Below are 14,132 nucleotides of genomic sequence, written 5' to 3'. Positions count from 1 at the left end.
AGGCCATGGGAGTTTTGACTTTTGGTTTTCCTTGGTTCTAGACTGACCTCCTATTTTTACTAGTCATAGCATATTTTGGCAAATAAACATGCACTGTTGTTCAAACTAGGTGTGGTGTATTTTTTTTTCCAGTTTGAGACTTCAGAACGGTTTCACATTTTAAAAATCCTTAAACTCTTATTACATTTTTTTGACAGCCAATTTCTGAAGAATGCTCTGCATTTCCCCAATAACTTAATGCAGGTGTTGTTTTTTTTCCCCAAGTAATGTTAACTTTTATATATTGTTGAGTAGCCTCAAGGAAAATCCAACAGTAAAACTCAAACACATATATACATCTGTATTCCTGTAACTACTAAACAATAGAGATGGTAATTTCATTAATTCTGCATGTCTGTTTTGGGAAAATCAAAACTCAAACTCTGCTGGTCTGAAATTGGATGTGAAGACAGGTCCTTATACTTTTATCATTGAAATATATAAACACTGAGAAGTGGAACTTGTCTTTCCCAGGCTTCCTTTGAAAATATCCTGGGTTATTCTTGGAACTAGATTGTAATAACCTTTAATGAAATTATCAAATAAAATATAATAATTAGAAAGGACCAATGGAAATGAACAAATTACAGTACATGTTTGACTTCTCTTTAGCATTAACTAACGAGGGCATGGAAAAATGCAGGTGGTGGTTTTCTTTTTTTTTTTTGGTTGTTTTTTTGGGGTCAGTAACAGTCTGCCTTCTTTGCCTTTGTTCTAGATATAAAAGGGCTTATTGTTAAATAAAAGCCTAAGAATATTTTGGGCCAGACTTTCACACCTTATCTTTGCATCTACATAAGCAGTCCGGTTTTAGAAAAGGCTGACCAGCCAAAAAGCTCCAATTTAAAAATCTGGCCTTTTTTGGCACCTAAATAACAGAGCTATTAAAAAGACTAATGTTCGGTAGCCATTTTTAAATACTTAGTCACAGTTTGTGGCACTTCAGAACAGTTAGAAGAAAGCTTTCCTTTCTTGAGATATATTGGTTTTGTAGCTTCTCCTTGACCTGTTGATAGACAACTTGTGGCTATTCTGTTTGACCCTATTTAGATCAACAGGATGATCAAAGAAGAACAGAGGAAAGACTTGCACACATTGCTGATCATCTTGGATTCAGCTGGACAGGTAAACTGCATGTAATCTCTTTCAGATTAAATATGTTCATGCAGAAATGGTTTTTTTCCCCTTTCATTTCCATGCTTCTACCAAATGTCTTTTTTTATTAATGAAAGTCTGCTTATAGAAATTTGCCAATAGATATAGAAACTACAACCTTGCAGTGAAAAAAGGAGTATGGGCCTGATTCTAGACTCTGTGGCCCCTGGCAGAGAAAACCTCCCAGCATAAGAATAGTACAGACCCAACATCATAAAACAGTATCACCCATTTTTGCAACCCCCAGGACTCTGGTTAGCAACCATGCCAGGTAGTGGTGGCATGACCAGAGCAGCCTGCGCTCCAGCAATTTTGGGCTACAAAGCATTCACAGGCAGCTGTGTAACTCTTTCCTAAATGAGAGCAGTCCTCCCCTTTTGTTCAGAACTGATGGCAGAGTTGCAACATTTTATTTGCTGAAACCCACACTGAGCGGAGACAGATACCTCATCACGGAGAGACCCAAACTGGTACTGAGTGAAATTAATAATTCCACTACTGGAAATCAGTTGACAAGAGGAACTTAAAGAGAACGAGGTGTGCAGAATTCTCTGTCCAGCATTTAGTAGCACATAGTCCAAACCAAAACTTTATCCTCCGCTTCCCTTGATATCTATATTTGCAGTGAACTCTGAACCTTTTCTCACTCAGTCCACTGTATCAGGACCATTCTCCCTGGCCCTATGTGATGCAACCCCAGTTTCCTCTTCTCAGACCTCTAACAGTTTTCCCATGAATTTAAGCAATAGAACCCTCAATCACTTCCACTAGGAAGGCTAAGTTACCACGCTCCTTGATGGAGGAATTCTGAGGAAGTCCCAGTTTGCTATAATCCACTATGATAATATGAAATTCCATCAAATGCAGAATTCTTAATAATCCTTGGGCTGCATGTGGTCCATCAGAATTCTGTGTGTGGCCCATGAGACATTTTGTTTACCATTGCCCACGCACAGGGTTGCCAGATTCCATCCATGTAGATTTTTTCCTACCAGTTTTGCTAAAGTGACATGCATGAAAAGCAAGGGCACGTAAAGTGAGGTGTGTGCTGATTACAGACAACATTGACTGTGGGAGCCTCTGCATCCAATCAATGCACTGCTGCAGTTCAGTCAGCCCACCCCGCATAGTCTAGATACACACAAACACAGTTAGCAAAACTACCCTATCCCAGGAGACCATGTTGGTTATGGCAATCTCAGTGGGCCCACTGAGATGAAGTCCCACTTACATCACTAACCTAGGTTTTCCATCACTGTTCTACTTTGAACCTGCAGGTAATACACAGTGCATGTCTCCTCCCCGCAGCATACCAAGTGGGACTCACAATCTAAACAGAAAGAAATGTGTCTCCAGTGCCAAGTGACTTCTTCCCACCCCATGTTATGGGGGAAAATGGGCGGCTTTGTCTTTCTCTCCCTGCACCTCCCCCCTGCCCATTCAGCTGTTCTCCGTGGGGATCAGGATGGAGTCACTTCTGCTTGAGAACCTGGCTGGGAGGCAGCAGTGACCCGTGTCCTTCCCAGTTGCCAGGGAGCGTGACTGTATGTGCCAGGTGAGGTACAGGGACAGAAGGACAGAGCCCCTCTCCCTCTTCATCTCTGGCAGACCAATCTGGGATGGGACACTTCGCCTTTGAGGCTATGCATGGGTCCTAACCCTCTTTCCTCTTCATCATCACTTGTTCATGGCTGGAGTTTCCATCTTAGGCTCCTCTTAGGTATCCACAGTGGTCTATGGGGTATTTGCCGGGCCTCTGCCAAGTATAGGATGCAGCTCGCTGTAGAAGTAAGAGGCCTGCAACTCAGCACTAGATTTGTTGTTGGCGTCCATGGTCTTGTGAACATGTTGGTGCAGTTCTTTACTTTCACACAATACTGCTGGTGATTCCTATATCCCCGAGCCATCTCATCACAGAGTTACACATTTCTACGGCTGGTCTATAACCATGTTTGCGTAGCCTCTTCTCTCCATTGGTCCAGAAAACCCAATACTTTCTGCATATTCCAGGTCAGAGCACATCTAGTGCATTGAGCCGGCATGGTTGGTTTGGCAGTTGCATACAAGAAAGCCTGGGTTTGCTCACCTAGCTGTGCAGCCAGGAAAAAGGGAATTTCAAAAACATGGGCAAGTTTCAAGATGGGGTGGCTTCCAAACTTTTAGCAGCAGCACTTACAATTATGACCGGAGAATTGTGTCACAAAGACTGGGGCATTGTGGAACAATTAGGGTCAACGCAGATAACACACGTGCTCACTGCATTAACTTCAGTGGGTCGACAATGGCCAGTGCCACTTCGAGAGTGATGTTACTGCATTGTCGTAAGGGATCTTACATTGGCTAGAGACAAATCTGAGTGTAGGCACATGCAACTTTATAGCACAGACCAGTCCCAAGGTTGTGCACATTCCTGGATGCACGGGGAGGAAAACGGTCACTTCAAACCCTAGTGAAGTATTATAAAGGCAGATCATTGTCTTACCTTGAATTTGGTCTCTTTTCTTACCACAAACTTGGTTTTAGCCATACACAGCAGAACCTTAATCCTGAGTGGTTCCCAAACTTTTCAGCATCACACCCCTTTTTTGATTTTTGAGAACCCCTCCTTCCCCCAAAATAGCAGCAAAACTTGGGGGGGGGGGGGAAGAACTGACCAGGGACGAAAAACAAAAAGAACATCAAAACTTGAGGGGGGGGAGAGAAGGAATTGATGGTGGGGGAGTCTGGGTTGCCTCATGCCCCCCCTGGAATGTCATCATGCCCCTAGTTTGGGAACCCATGGGTTAGACTATCTTAACAGTGGCAGCAGAGTAAAATGCCTGCCTGAAACACACCCGGCTAATGGCAAAGGTTCATCTTGTCTACCATATTTTGGACATTCAAGGAAATTAATATTTTTAGAAAAAATCCTGCATGACTTGCAGCTAAGTCTAATTTGTAGGTACAGTGCATGTGCCGTATTTGTTTTTCAATATGTATTTTTAGCTGTTTACATTTTGTTTCAAAACTGCAAAAGAGCATGAATGAATTTACAAAAATTATTCAGTCTAGGACCTTTGGAACATCACTTCAGGGGGGTCTCCCCTTCTCTCCCAGAGACACAGGGCAGTGACATGTCCTCCAATTTTCCTGCCAGGAATGGCAGCAGGGCTTCCCCAGTTCTTATCCCAGCTGCTAGGTTATGTCAGCTTGAATGATTTGGCCCCTGCCCTTTTATACTATACACTCTTATGGGTATTGGCAGGAGCCTCCCACTAATTCTGGGTACAGTTAACATTTCATTGAGAGGAATGGAGCAGTTCCCTCTCTCAGAGAACTGTTATTTGAGGCTACCAGCCAACACAAGCAGACATAGCTATGATGATTACTCTCCATTCACCTTGTCAAACTTTTCTTCCAATCCATGTGTCCTACAATGATATTTTTTAAATCTGATTAAGATTCCAACCGTCACATGTCCAGAGATGCCTCTAGCACTTGTGCATTAATCCAATCTGCCTGCAAAAGATGTCATTCTTAAGCAGTTCTTCAAGTAGATTAAAAAAGTTTCAGATACTACACGAACATTGGGAGTGGTGGATTCTGGAGGACATGTCAATCTCAAAATAAAAATGTCTCCCCGAGACTGCTAATGTCTGTAGGCATGGAACATAAAATGGAAGGAACTTTGGTGCCAGGGAAAGTAATCTCTGTGGCTGCAGCTGACAACCTTGAAAGTGGGCCCAAGCCAACAACAAATTTGAGTCTTTACCAAACAATGGCTTCTTGTTCACAGAATTAGCAAGAGAACTTGATTTCACGGAAGAGCAAATTCACCAGATCCGAATTGAAAATCCAAATTCACTGCAGGACCAGAGCCATGCACTTCTGAAATACTGGCTTGACAGGGATGGGAAACATGCTACAGGTAAATTTTCAGTTATTGCACCAGCTGTACTTTGCCAGACTTAGCAGGCTCACCCACTAAGGATGTTAAGAGGTGGGCAACTGGGTAATCATGTAGTCGATATGGGAAGGTGCTCAGAAGAAGCAATCTCTGCTGCCACTCTGCAGTTTAAATGTAGTAAGAGCCAGGTATGCAGGCAGCCTGGCTCCTATTACATTCAAACTGCAGAGCTGCAGTGGCGGAGAGGGGGGTAGCGGGAGCAGCACTGCACTTACGATGCTAAAGAGCCCCCCTACAAAAATTACTGCCCACCCCTGCCTTAAGTCCTCCATTACCCTGTCAAGCAGAAAAATTCACATTAGCTGAGGAAGCTTTCTAACGGATGATGTTAGAAAGTAATTCTTGCATGAACCTTTCCAACAGATCAGGTTTTCTATAACAATAATACAATGTTTTTGTTCTGTCCCTTGGTTCTTTTAACCATAAAATATTTGCATTCTGTGTGTCATGCTGCTGAGTGAAAATCTTACATATTTCTGCGAGCTCGGGCATTGGTGGCCCAGAAGCGTATGACTAAATGGTGTCTTTTGAACATCACAGATACAAGCCTTACCCAGTGTCTCACAAAAATCAACCGAATGGATATTGTTCATCTAATGCAGACAAGCCACAGAGACTTTGTGCAGGACTGTGGCGCTCGCACCTATGCAGAAATTGAACAAACCATAGGACTGGATCATAGTGAAGGTAGATGCTTCCTGATGTTACCCTTTCACGTTATCTTCCAAGTGATTTTGTCTCTGCACTAGATTCCATTCTAAAATGTATAGTTAAGACACTTTACTAATACTCTACCATGCTTGTAATAATAGCTGTCATTTATCTTTAAAAGCAGGACAATTTAATAAGTATGACAAAAACTAGTATTTCATCTACAATCACCTACCATAATCAGGTCTTATAATGCTAGTAAAGGAAGCTTTGATGTACCCTATAGGCCAATTTGCTCATAGTCGTACCGGTGATTCCATGGAAATCAATGAGATTGCGTCTATTTAAATAACACATGGTATTCTCCATGGCATAACCTGCATTTGTGCTGTAATTCTGTTGAGCTTTATAAAGAGCATCACTCATTAGATGGAAAGATATTTAAGAAACGCCAAGGTGTTACAGAAAGTGGTATTTTCACCATTATTTGGATAAAATATGAATGTAATAATGTCCTTATAATTCAAAATCCTATTCCCACCTAAAATCCTTCTACAGTTTTACCTGGCTAGAGTATTAATCTACACTATCCTTGATCTGCTTCAAAGGGCTATTGTGAGACTGAAAGAATATTTCTGAAGTGGTTTCAGCTCATTCAGTGGCAGTTTTAGATAGGAAGATCATTTGTTTTACATGTTGCTATGAAGCTCGGTGGCAATCATAGTGAAAATCCAACATTTCACCAACAACTACTTTCATCTACTTTCTTCATCTTCCACCCACATGTGCACTTATAAATCATGCACAGCAGAGCCCCATAACTCATTATGATGTTGCAAAACTATATTTCCTCTGGCAATTAAACTTCAGAGAAAGTTGCAACATCATGGTGGGGAGTGGCAGGGAGCATTTTAATGATTTTTTCCCCTTGTTCCTAGGATTTTCTGCACTGCAAGAGGAACTTTACAGTCCAAGACACAAGAAGGAAGAAGTGCATTATAAAGACAGCGATCATCCTCCTATTGTCTCTGAAGAAGACACATCTGTCAGTTACTCTTCCTTTCAGGAGAGCACACCCAGGGCTGAGACAGACTTATCAGTTGCAGAGCTCCTGCGACAAGCACACAAAGAGCGAGTACCCGCTGAGTTCTCAGGGAAACTACCGGATCTGCCAAAAGATTCATCAGCTGCACAACATGAGCACTTGTAAGTATCAAAAGATACATGGCCGGGAAAATCTATAACCAATTGCATGTTGAACTGAAACATCCTTTTATTTTGTGTATCTGTCACGGCGGGACTAACCCCCGCCCATCTAGCCCCGTAGGAATGTGGGGTAAGGGAGCCCGCGTTCAATTCACAGAGGGGCTCACCGCTACCCCTGACCCTTTTTCTCTCGGCCTATAGGGCGCAGTAGGGTTCTCTTATAAGGGGGCCGAGCCCCGCTATGACCAGGACCCTGCTACTTAGCCCCCGTGGCTGCCTCTTCCCCCACGGTCCCCGTCTCGGGACTCCCTCTCGTCCATCTCTCACCAGTCCAGAGTCCCCGTCCAGATCGGGGTGTCACTCCCATGGTCTGTCGTCGCCCTTCTGTGGCCTGGGGTCTGGTCTGCCGTGGTTCGGGCTCTCGGCCGTGGTTCTCCGCGCACCCCCTCTCGTCTGGGACGGGGGTAGGTAGGCGCCGTCCGGGTCCACCGCTCCCCCGCGTCCTCCACGGTCTGTCGGCTTCCCCTTGTGGCCGCCGCCCCTCCTTGGTGTCCGCCGCCCTCTCCCGCTTGCGGGCCCCCCCCCAGGTGTGCTGGGGCCACGTTTAAAAGCAGCTCACGGCTTGCCACGCATGCGCGGCAATGCAGCCGGCGCTTCCCCGGCTCTTCGCTCGCCGCGTGAGCTGCCTGCCCGCCTGGACGCGGTGCGAGTGACGGGGCCGGCCCGTCACGATATCCGTCACATAATCTCTCATTATATATGAGAGCAGGATAAAACCTTTGTGGGGAACAGATCATTACATATCTGCCTACTATAGGGTTCTTAGAGAGGAATATCAACAGCACGAGTGGATGGAATTATTTGGGAAGAACTGTTTTATTTATTGGGTGTGCCAGCAGTTTTTTAAGGAGACCTTTGCAACACTTAATGCATTGGTGTCATATTTTAGATGTTACAACTAACAATAATAATGATTTGTTAGTCTTTAAGGTGCTGCTAGACTATTTGTTGTTTTTGAAGTTTTTAAATAATAATTCCCTTAATGAAATTATTATTGGCAGTTGGTTATTGACCCAAAGTACCTTTAACTTTCAGACAGGAATTTTAATTCAGGACACTAACCACTCTTCCAACATAAGTATGTGAAAGGTATGCTTTGAATAGTCAAAGAAAAAGGAACATTGCTTTAAAGAGAGATCTTTTCTGTATAGATTTGTTGAAGTAATTTTGGTGCTGCTTAAGATTATTTGGAGAGGAAAAAGTGTTGAGATTGACTTGATCTAGCAACAGCCAGGAAGAATGAGTCTAGCCTTTGATGTACAGTATGAATTTTCATATAATGGTATAAAGAGTACTGAAAAGAAAAAAAATTACTTTGAATTATGTATATGACATGACAGTATTTTGTTTTGTGTAACTTTTACCCATACTGATAAACATTTACTCATAAAATCGTCCCATTGATTTAAGTCAGACTGTTCATGTAACTACTCCCACTCTGGGATGGGATGTATAACTCTTAAAAAGGATTAAGATTTAGGGGGAAAGTCACAAATGATAGCTATCCATGCCTGTTGGCTCCAGAACATCTTAGAAAGAAAGGATTGGATTCCAGTCTCACCTCTGTGACTCCATTGAAGAGGTTGGCTCTTGAGGTACAGGGATGCAAATGAGAGGAGCGTCAACCCGAGTAGCATTCTAGAAAATAAAGTGCCTGATTGTGCGTATCACGAACAACTTCTATAGATTACTGCCAGAATGTATCATGATAATTTTTCACCAGATAATTAGCAGAACTAAACCTCTGAAGTCAAGTATATGGCAGCGCAATTTGCCCATTTGTAGATTTCGATTTTTAAATATTTTTAGTTCTCTTGCTTTTTAATGTTTTTAAATTAACAGATAATAAAAATCAGTGTTCAGATGTTAAAATAACATTGCAAAAAATGGCACATGCAACCACCTAGCATATTTATGGGGCTCATAATAGAATGCTTTGTCGTTACCTCTGCTGATTCTGTAATCCACAGTGTCACGACTCCAGAAGAATCAATAGCACCAAAGGCTGAAAAAGCAGCAGGTTTTGCAAAGGAAAAATTTAAAGGCTCCGCCACAGGATGTGAAGAGAGACCATCTAGTGAGGGAGGCAACTCTCCCATTGCACAAGAATGTGAGGACCTCCACCTCTCCCCAAGGAGAACTAGTCTGGTTATAGTGGAGTCAACTGATGAACAGCCAGCAGAGTTAGAAAGACATGATGATGACAAGTCATTTAGAAAGGTAATATCAACCCCTGCCCCTATGATGGCATCTTTATCTTAAGCAAATGCTGACAAAATCATCTTTAATTATCTACAACTCTTTGTTTTGACTCAGTTTTGCCATGAGTAAATATTCCTTTCACATGGCAAGTATTAATCTATATGCAGTGATCACCAACCAGTAGATCAGGATCTATTGGTAGATCTTGGAGCCTCTGACACGTGATCCTGACTGGTTTGGCTTGGGAGGCTATCAAGTACCAGCCCTTCAGCTGCCCCTCCCTGCACTGCCCTGCTGCTCCTACCCAGAGCCTCAGAGATACCCTGAGAGCCTCCTGCGTGTTCTGCAGGGTGGGAGAGACAGGGGAGGAGGGGCACTAATGTCACTCTGTCCTCCTCTCCTGTAACCCATCTTCACAGAATGAGGAGCGCGGGGCCTCGGTGAAGGGTCTTTGAGTTTGAGGTAGATCCTGAGTTAACACATTCAAAAAGTGATCTTGTGCTTGAAAAGGTTGAAGACCACTGCTATATGGCAACATAGTCTAGGTAAGTATTTATGCAAGTGGGCCCACTGAAGTGAATAGGACTGCTCATGTGACTGAGAACTACTTTATAAAGCCAGCATTTCCTGCATTTAATACCTCACATATATCAAAACCCAAATATGGGACACTTCCAGTTCACTCAATTAGCCTCATTGGTACCGGTACTACAATAGACAGGTGCTTTCCTTTCCTTTTCCTGTTATAAATTCTGGGTTACTATTATTTCCACTCCAGCTTTCAACTCATCTGAAGAAGTGGGTTTTGCCCATGAAAGCTCATGATACTATATATATATTTTTGTTAATCCCTCAGGTGCCACAGGACCACTCATCTCTCTCTCTCTTAAAAAAAAAATCCTGTGGGACAACAGACACAGCATCAAATCACTCTGCATCCACAGGAGCAAGCCCTCCCCTTCCCTCCCCTTCTTGGTGGCCCAGGGCAGAGGGGGAAGTGTAGCGAGGAGGGGGCACAACCCCCTAGTTATTTTACAATTGCTAGGCGATTATGAGTGGGTTTAGGATGGTTTATTTGTTAAGATGAAGGAGTCCCCTACTATATATTTTCAGGCGAATGAGATAAGAGGATAATAGGTGAGAAAGCTCTCAACATTCTTTCTCTGACTACGGCGGGGATCTGTCTTCTGCCCCAATACATTTCCCAATTTGTCATCTTAAGCTGTTCATGTATTTTGCATTTCTACATCCATCTAGGGTAGGAAGGCTCAGAATCTAAGATAATATTAAGAAGGGTTGCAATGAAGGGGCTCAGTATAAGAGAAAATGAGTCCCACCTCTTATCAAGAGAAGGAGGAATAGCTTTCCTGGCTCTTCTCAAAGAATAAGTTCAATTTGCTATTCCAAGGGTTGGCACTACACTTCTGTGGCTTGTAGTGAATCCAGTACCAATCAATCCGTAACAAAACTATGTCAACGACTATGGAACAGAAAATATAAAAGAATGCTCTCCCTGCTAGCTTAATATTTCTGACTTTGTGAAAGGGCCTTTGGTTTTTTTTTTATTACTTGCTTAATCTTTTCTTTTTCTAACCACCTTCTATGATCAGTGGGACTTAATGAGCCAACAAAAAGCGTATTTTAGAATATGTACACCTAAGCAATGAGTTTTATGGCGCTAAAAGAGAGACAAATAGAGCACTGCTTCCATGCTTCTACTAGGAGCTAGCAGAAGAATTAGGTGAGCTAAAGACCAGCTCAGATGAAGAAGAGATGGTAACTACCAGGGTCATTCGCCGGCGGGTGATTATTCAGGTACTGAGTGTTGAACTACTGCACGTGCCACTGGCAATATGTCCGAGCTATATCTGTAGTGAAAACCTTCATAAGGTCTGCTGCTAAGGCAACCCGCCAGTGCATGTCTTCTAATATTCATTTGCAGAATGTTTTATGGAGTTTAACAATTCAGCACTAATACTCTTGACTGCTTTTTCAATTCTTACTTTATGATGTTTATGTAAAGCATCTTAAAGCATTGCTTAATGAAGTTTTGTTTTCTTCTTGTGCAGGCTGATGACATGCCTGAAATACCACCAGAAACAGTAACAGAGGAGCAGTACACAGATGAACATGGCCACATTGTAGTGAAGAAGGTATTGTCAGTTTTCATTTTATGAATTACAATCTAATACTTTTACTCACTATTCTCAGGGAGCAAAGTGACATATTAAGCAGCTGCACTTAGAGTTATGATATTCCCTTAGGTCACCAGAAAGATTATCAGGAGATATATTTCACCAGATGGTACAGAAAAGGAAGAAGTCCTAATGCATGGAACACCACAAGAACCTGTTACAGTTGAAGAAGGAGATGGATATTCCAAAGTTGTAAAGCGGCTTGTTCTGAAGAGTGACACCGAACAGTCTGAGGTGAGACTTTCTCAGGATCCTTTCCTTTTTACCACTTGCCCAAACAAACAGAAGGTCTAAGCAGAATGTATCCTCAACATCATCTCTGCAGGTGACATTCTCTGAGCCCAGTGTTGCGACGGGTGCCTCAGAATTTCAAGCTGAACTAGTGGAAGGCCGGAAGGTCAGTAAAGTTGTAAAGACCACACTGGTGCAAGGAGAACGAATGGAGAAGCACCTTGGTGATGCGAGTTTAGCCACTGATCTCCCAACAGCCAAAGAGGACTTTGAAGAGGTAAAGTTGGTGTGCTTGTGCTGATTACATTATTTCCATTAGGTTTGTTCTTTGTTCCTTTACTCACAAGTATGATTACCTTCTGTTTTAAGGTTTTATTGTGTGTTTCACTTTAGGCTTTGAGTTTTACAGGTAGCCAAATGAATGTCCAATTCCCTACTTTAGTAGAGAAAGAGATCATGAAAGAGGATGGATCGGTTATTAAAAGGTTTGAGTCAGCATGGCAGAGTGAACTTTTGAGAAAATTAACAAACTTAACACCGTCTGCCATTTCTAACATATTTTTTAAAAGTTTACTTTATTCTTAAGAGCAAAAATAGCGCATAGTTCATTTACCTTTTTCCTCTTTAGGACAACCATGAATAAGTGCAGTTCACAGAAGAGTACTGTGGTGAAGGACCAGTATGGAAGACATGTTCTTGAGGAACAGCTGGAGAGTATACCAGAAGCAGCACAGGAAGCTCTCCAGCAACTTCTTAGACATTTTTGCAAAGAGGACCAGAAGCAAGAGGCCAAATGAGAAAAGTCCAGCTATTTCAATGAAATCAATTCCCCTTTTTCTTTTGTATGTGTAAGCTAATTTGTGACCAAAGACAGAACAGCACCCTTCTCATCCACGGGCCTCTTCAAGTGACTATGTACATGCATCTGCAGCATAAAAACATTTTAAAAAGGGGATATTAATATGTGAACTGTACATAACTAAAGTGCTTAGACTAGCATTGTGAATTACGAGGACTATTGCTAACATAAAAGATACTCTGGGGGAGGCAGCACTGCAGACCTGATCTTGATCTTCTGCATCCATAGGACTTCCAGTTTATTAAAGGAGGAACATATACCCAATTAAGTAATCAATTAGATAATCAAATTGCTAGCAGCTATAGCTATGGCCCATTTGCATATGGTATTGAACTCCTGTAGATCTGGACACATGGCAGGATGTATTAAACAGCTATAACTACAGTAGTTTCCTGTTTTCATCACTGCTTTAGCCAATCCACATTGTCTTAGTAGTGGTATCTTCCTGCTGGCCACTTGCACTGTAGATGAGAGAGGGGAAAAAAAGATTTCTCATGCACCATGTTTTATTATCCAGATTGCCTCTTATCTGATACATGCATGTGGCATTTAAAAAGAACCAATAATCCTCTTAGCACTGAACAAGCAGTTTTTAATCATCTTCCAATTGACTTTTATATTTCTAAACTAACTCTCTGAGAATTAAAACAGCATCCCTGCACTTTTATTTTGAAAGAAGGGAATATAAAAAAAATCTGAAATATTTTGTGTCCTGTGCTTTATTTTACTAGTGGTTGGGAGCGCTGTAGCATTTTAACATATGTAATATACACACACACCTAAATAGTCAGAAAAAATGACTCACTCAGTGCTTGGAATGTCAAAGTAAAGATGCTGATGCCACAACAGAGAAAAGTAGGCAGCTAAACTAGGAATGATGGTCAAAAACCAGGACTAAAGAAATGAAATGAGGAAATAATAAATGCATTTCTGTTGTGTTATTTGCCGTGCAGATGATGTTCTGTGTAACTAACAACATAATGGTTATTCACCCTATGATTTTTTTTTGCGCTGTGTTATCAAAGAAGAACTTGAATATGAATACTGTGAGAAGAAGTGATTTTTTTAAGTTGATGAATCAGCATCTTGTTCCCATGGTGATAACACTAATTGAATATATCTATGAGGGCATGTATTAGTTATACAAACCTACAACACTAACAAACAATACATAGCTGCAATGTGTACAATGGCTGACTGAATTAAAATAAAATGTACAAGTGTTAAATGTAGCAATAAGAGGCTTCCTCTCTTTTGTTGTTGACAGTATGTGGGGTAATGACTTAAAAGTCAAGGCGAGTGAATGGGGGTAACATTATATATAGCTATATTTTGTTGCCTTTGGGGGGAGGACAGAGAGATAGCTGTCCCCAACCAGTGCTGAAACATAGCTATATTAAGAAATTCAAACTAGTGGAAACAGAAACAACAATATAGAGATATTTAGAGAGAGCGCACCTTCGAATGAGAGCGATCTTGTCAGGGTTGTTTCCCCCACTCTGGCACTTGAGTGCAGAAGGTGAGGGCCCACACGACAGCTTCAAAACCTTGCCTCTACAGGCACTGGTTACAAAAAACCTCCCCCCAG

At 42.0% G+C, this 14,132-nt stretch overlaps 1 protein-coding gene across 36 annotated transcripts in view; it reads left to right on the top strand.

The window, feature by feature from the left end:
• ANK2 (ankyrin 2) overlaps positions 1–13,776 on the top strand; it is a 592,965-nt gene extending 579,189 nt beyond the window's left edge. For 33 of the 36 annotated variants that reach the window (XM_075929759.2, XM_075929766.2, XM_075929765.2 and 30 more), the window contains 11 exons: positions 1,090–1,164; positions 4,970–5,101; positions 5,681–5,827; positions 6,730–6,997; positions 9,028–9,277; positions 10,982–11,074; positions 11,329–11,412; positions 11,524–11,688; positions 11,780–11,962; positions 12,079–12,170; positions 12,314–13,776. In XM_075929759.2, coding sequence (XP_075785874.2) covers positions 1,090–1,164; positions 4,970–5,101; positions 5,681–5,827; positions 6,730–6,997; positions 9,028–9,277; positions 10,982–11,074; positions 11,329–11,412; positions 11,524–11,688; positions 11,780–11,962; positions 12,079–12,170; positions 12,314–12,482 — 1,658 coding nt within the window. In that variant the 3' untranslated portion in view covers positions 12,483–13,776. The remainder of the gene's footprint in view (positions 1–1,089; positions 1,165–4,969; positions 5,102–5,680; positions 5,828–6,729; positions 6,998–9,027; positions 9,278–10,981; positions 11,075–11,328; positions 11,413–11,523; positions 11,689–11,779; positions 11,963–12,078; positions 12,171–12,313) is intronic. The other 3 variants (XM_075929789.2, XM_075929763.2, XM_075929775.2) reach the window with 2 other exon arrangements.
• The last annotated feature ends 356 nt before the right edge of the window (positions 13,777–14,132 follow it).

This window comes from Pelodiscus sinensis, chromosome 4 (assembly GCF_052426305.1).
Source record: "Pelodiscus sinensis isolate ZL-2025 chromosome 4, ASM5242630v1, whole genome shotgun sequence".
NCBI classification, from domain to species: Eukaryota; Metazoa; Chordata; order Testudines; family Trionychidae; genus Pelodiscus; species Pelodiscus sinensis.
This window is presented reverse-complemented; position numbering and strand designations above follow the sequence as displayed.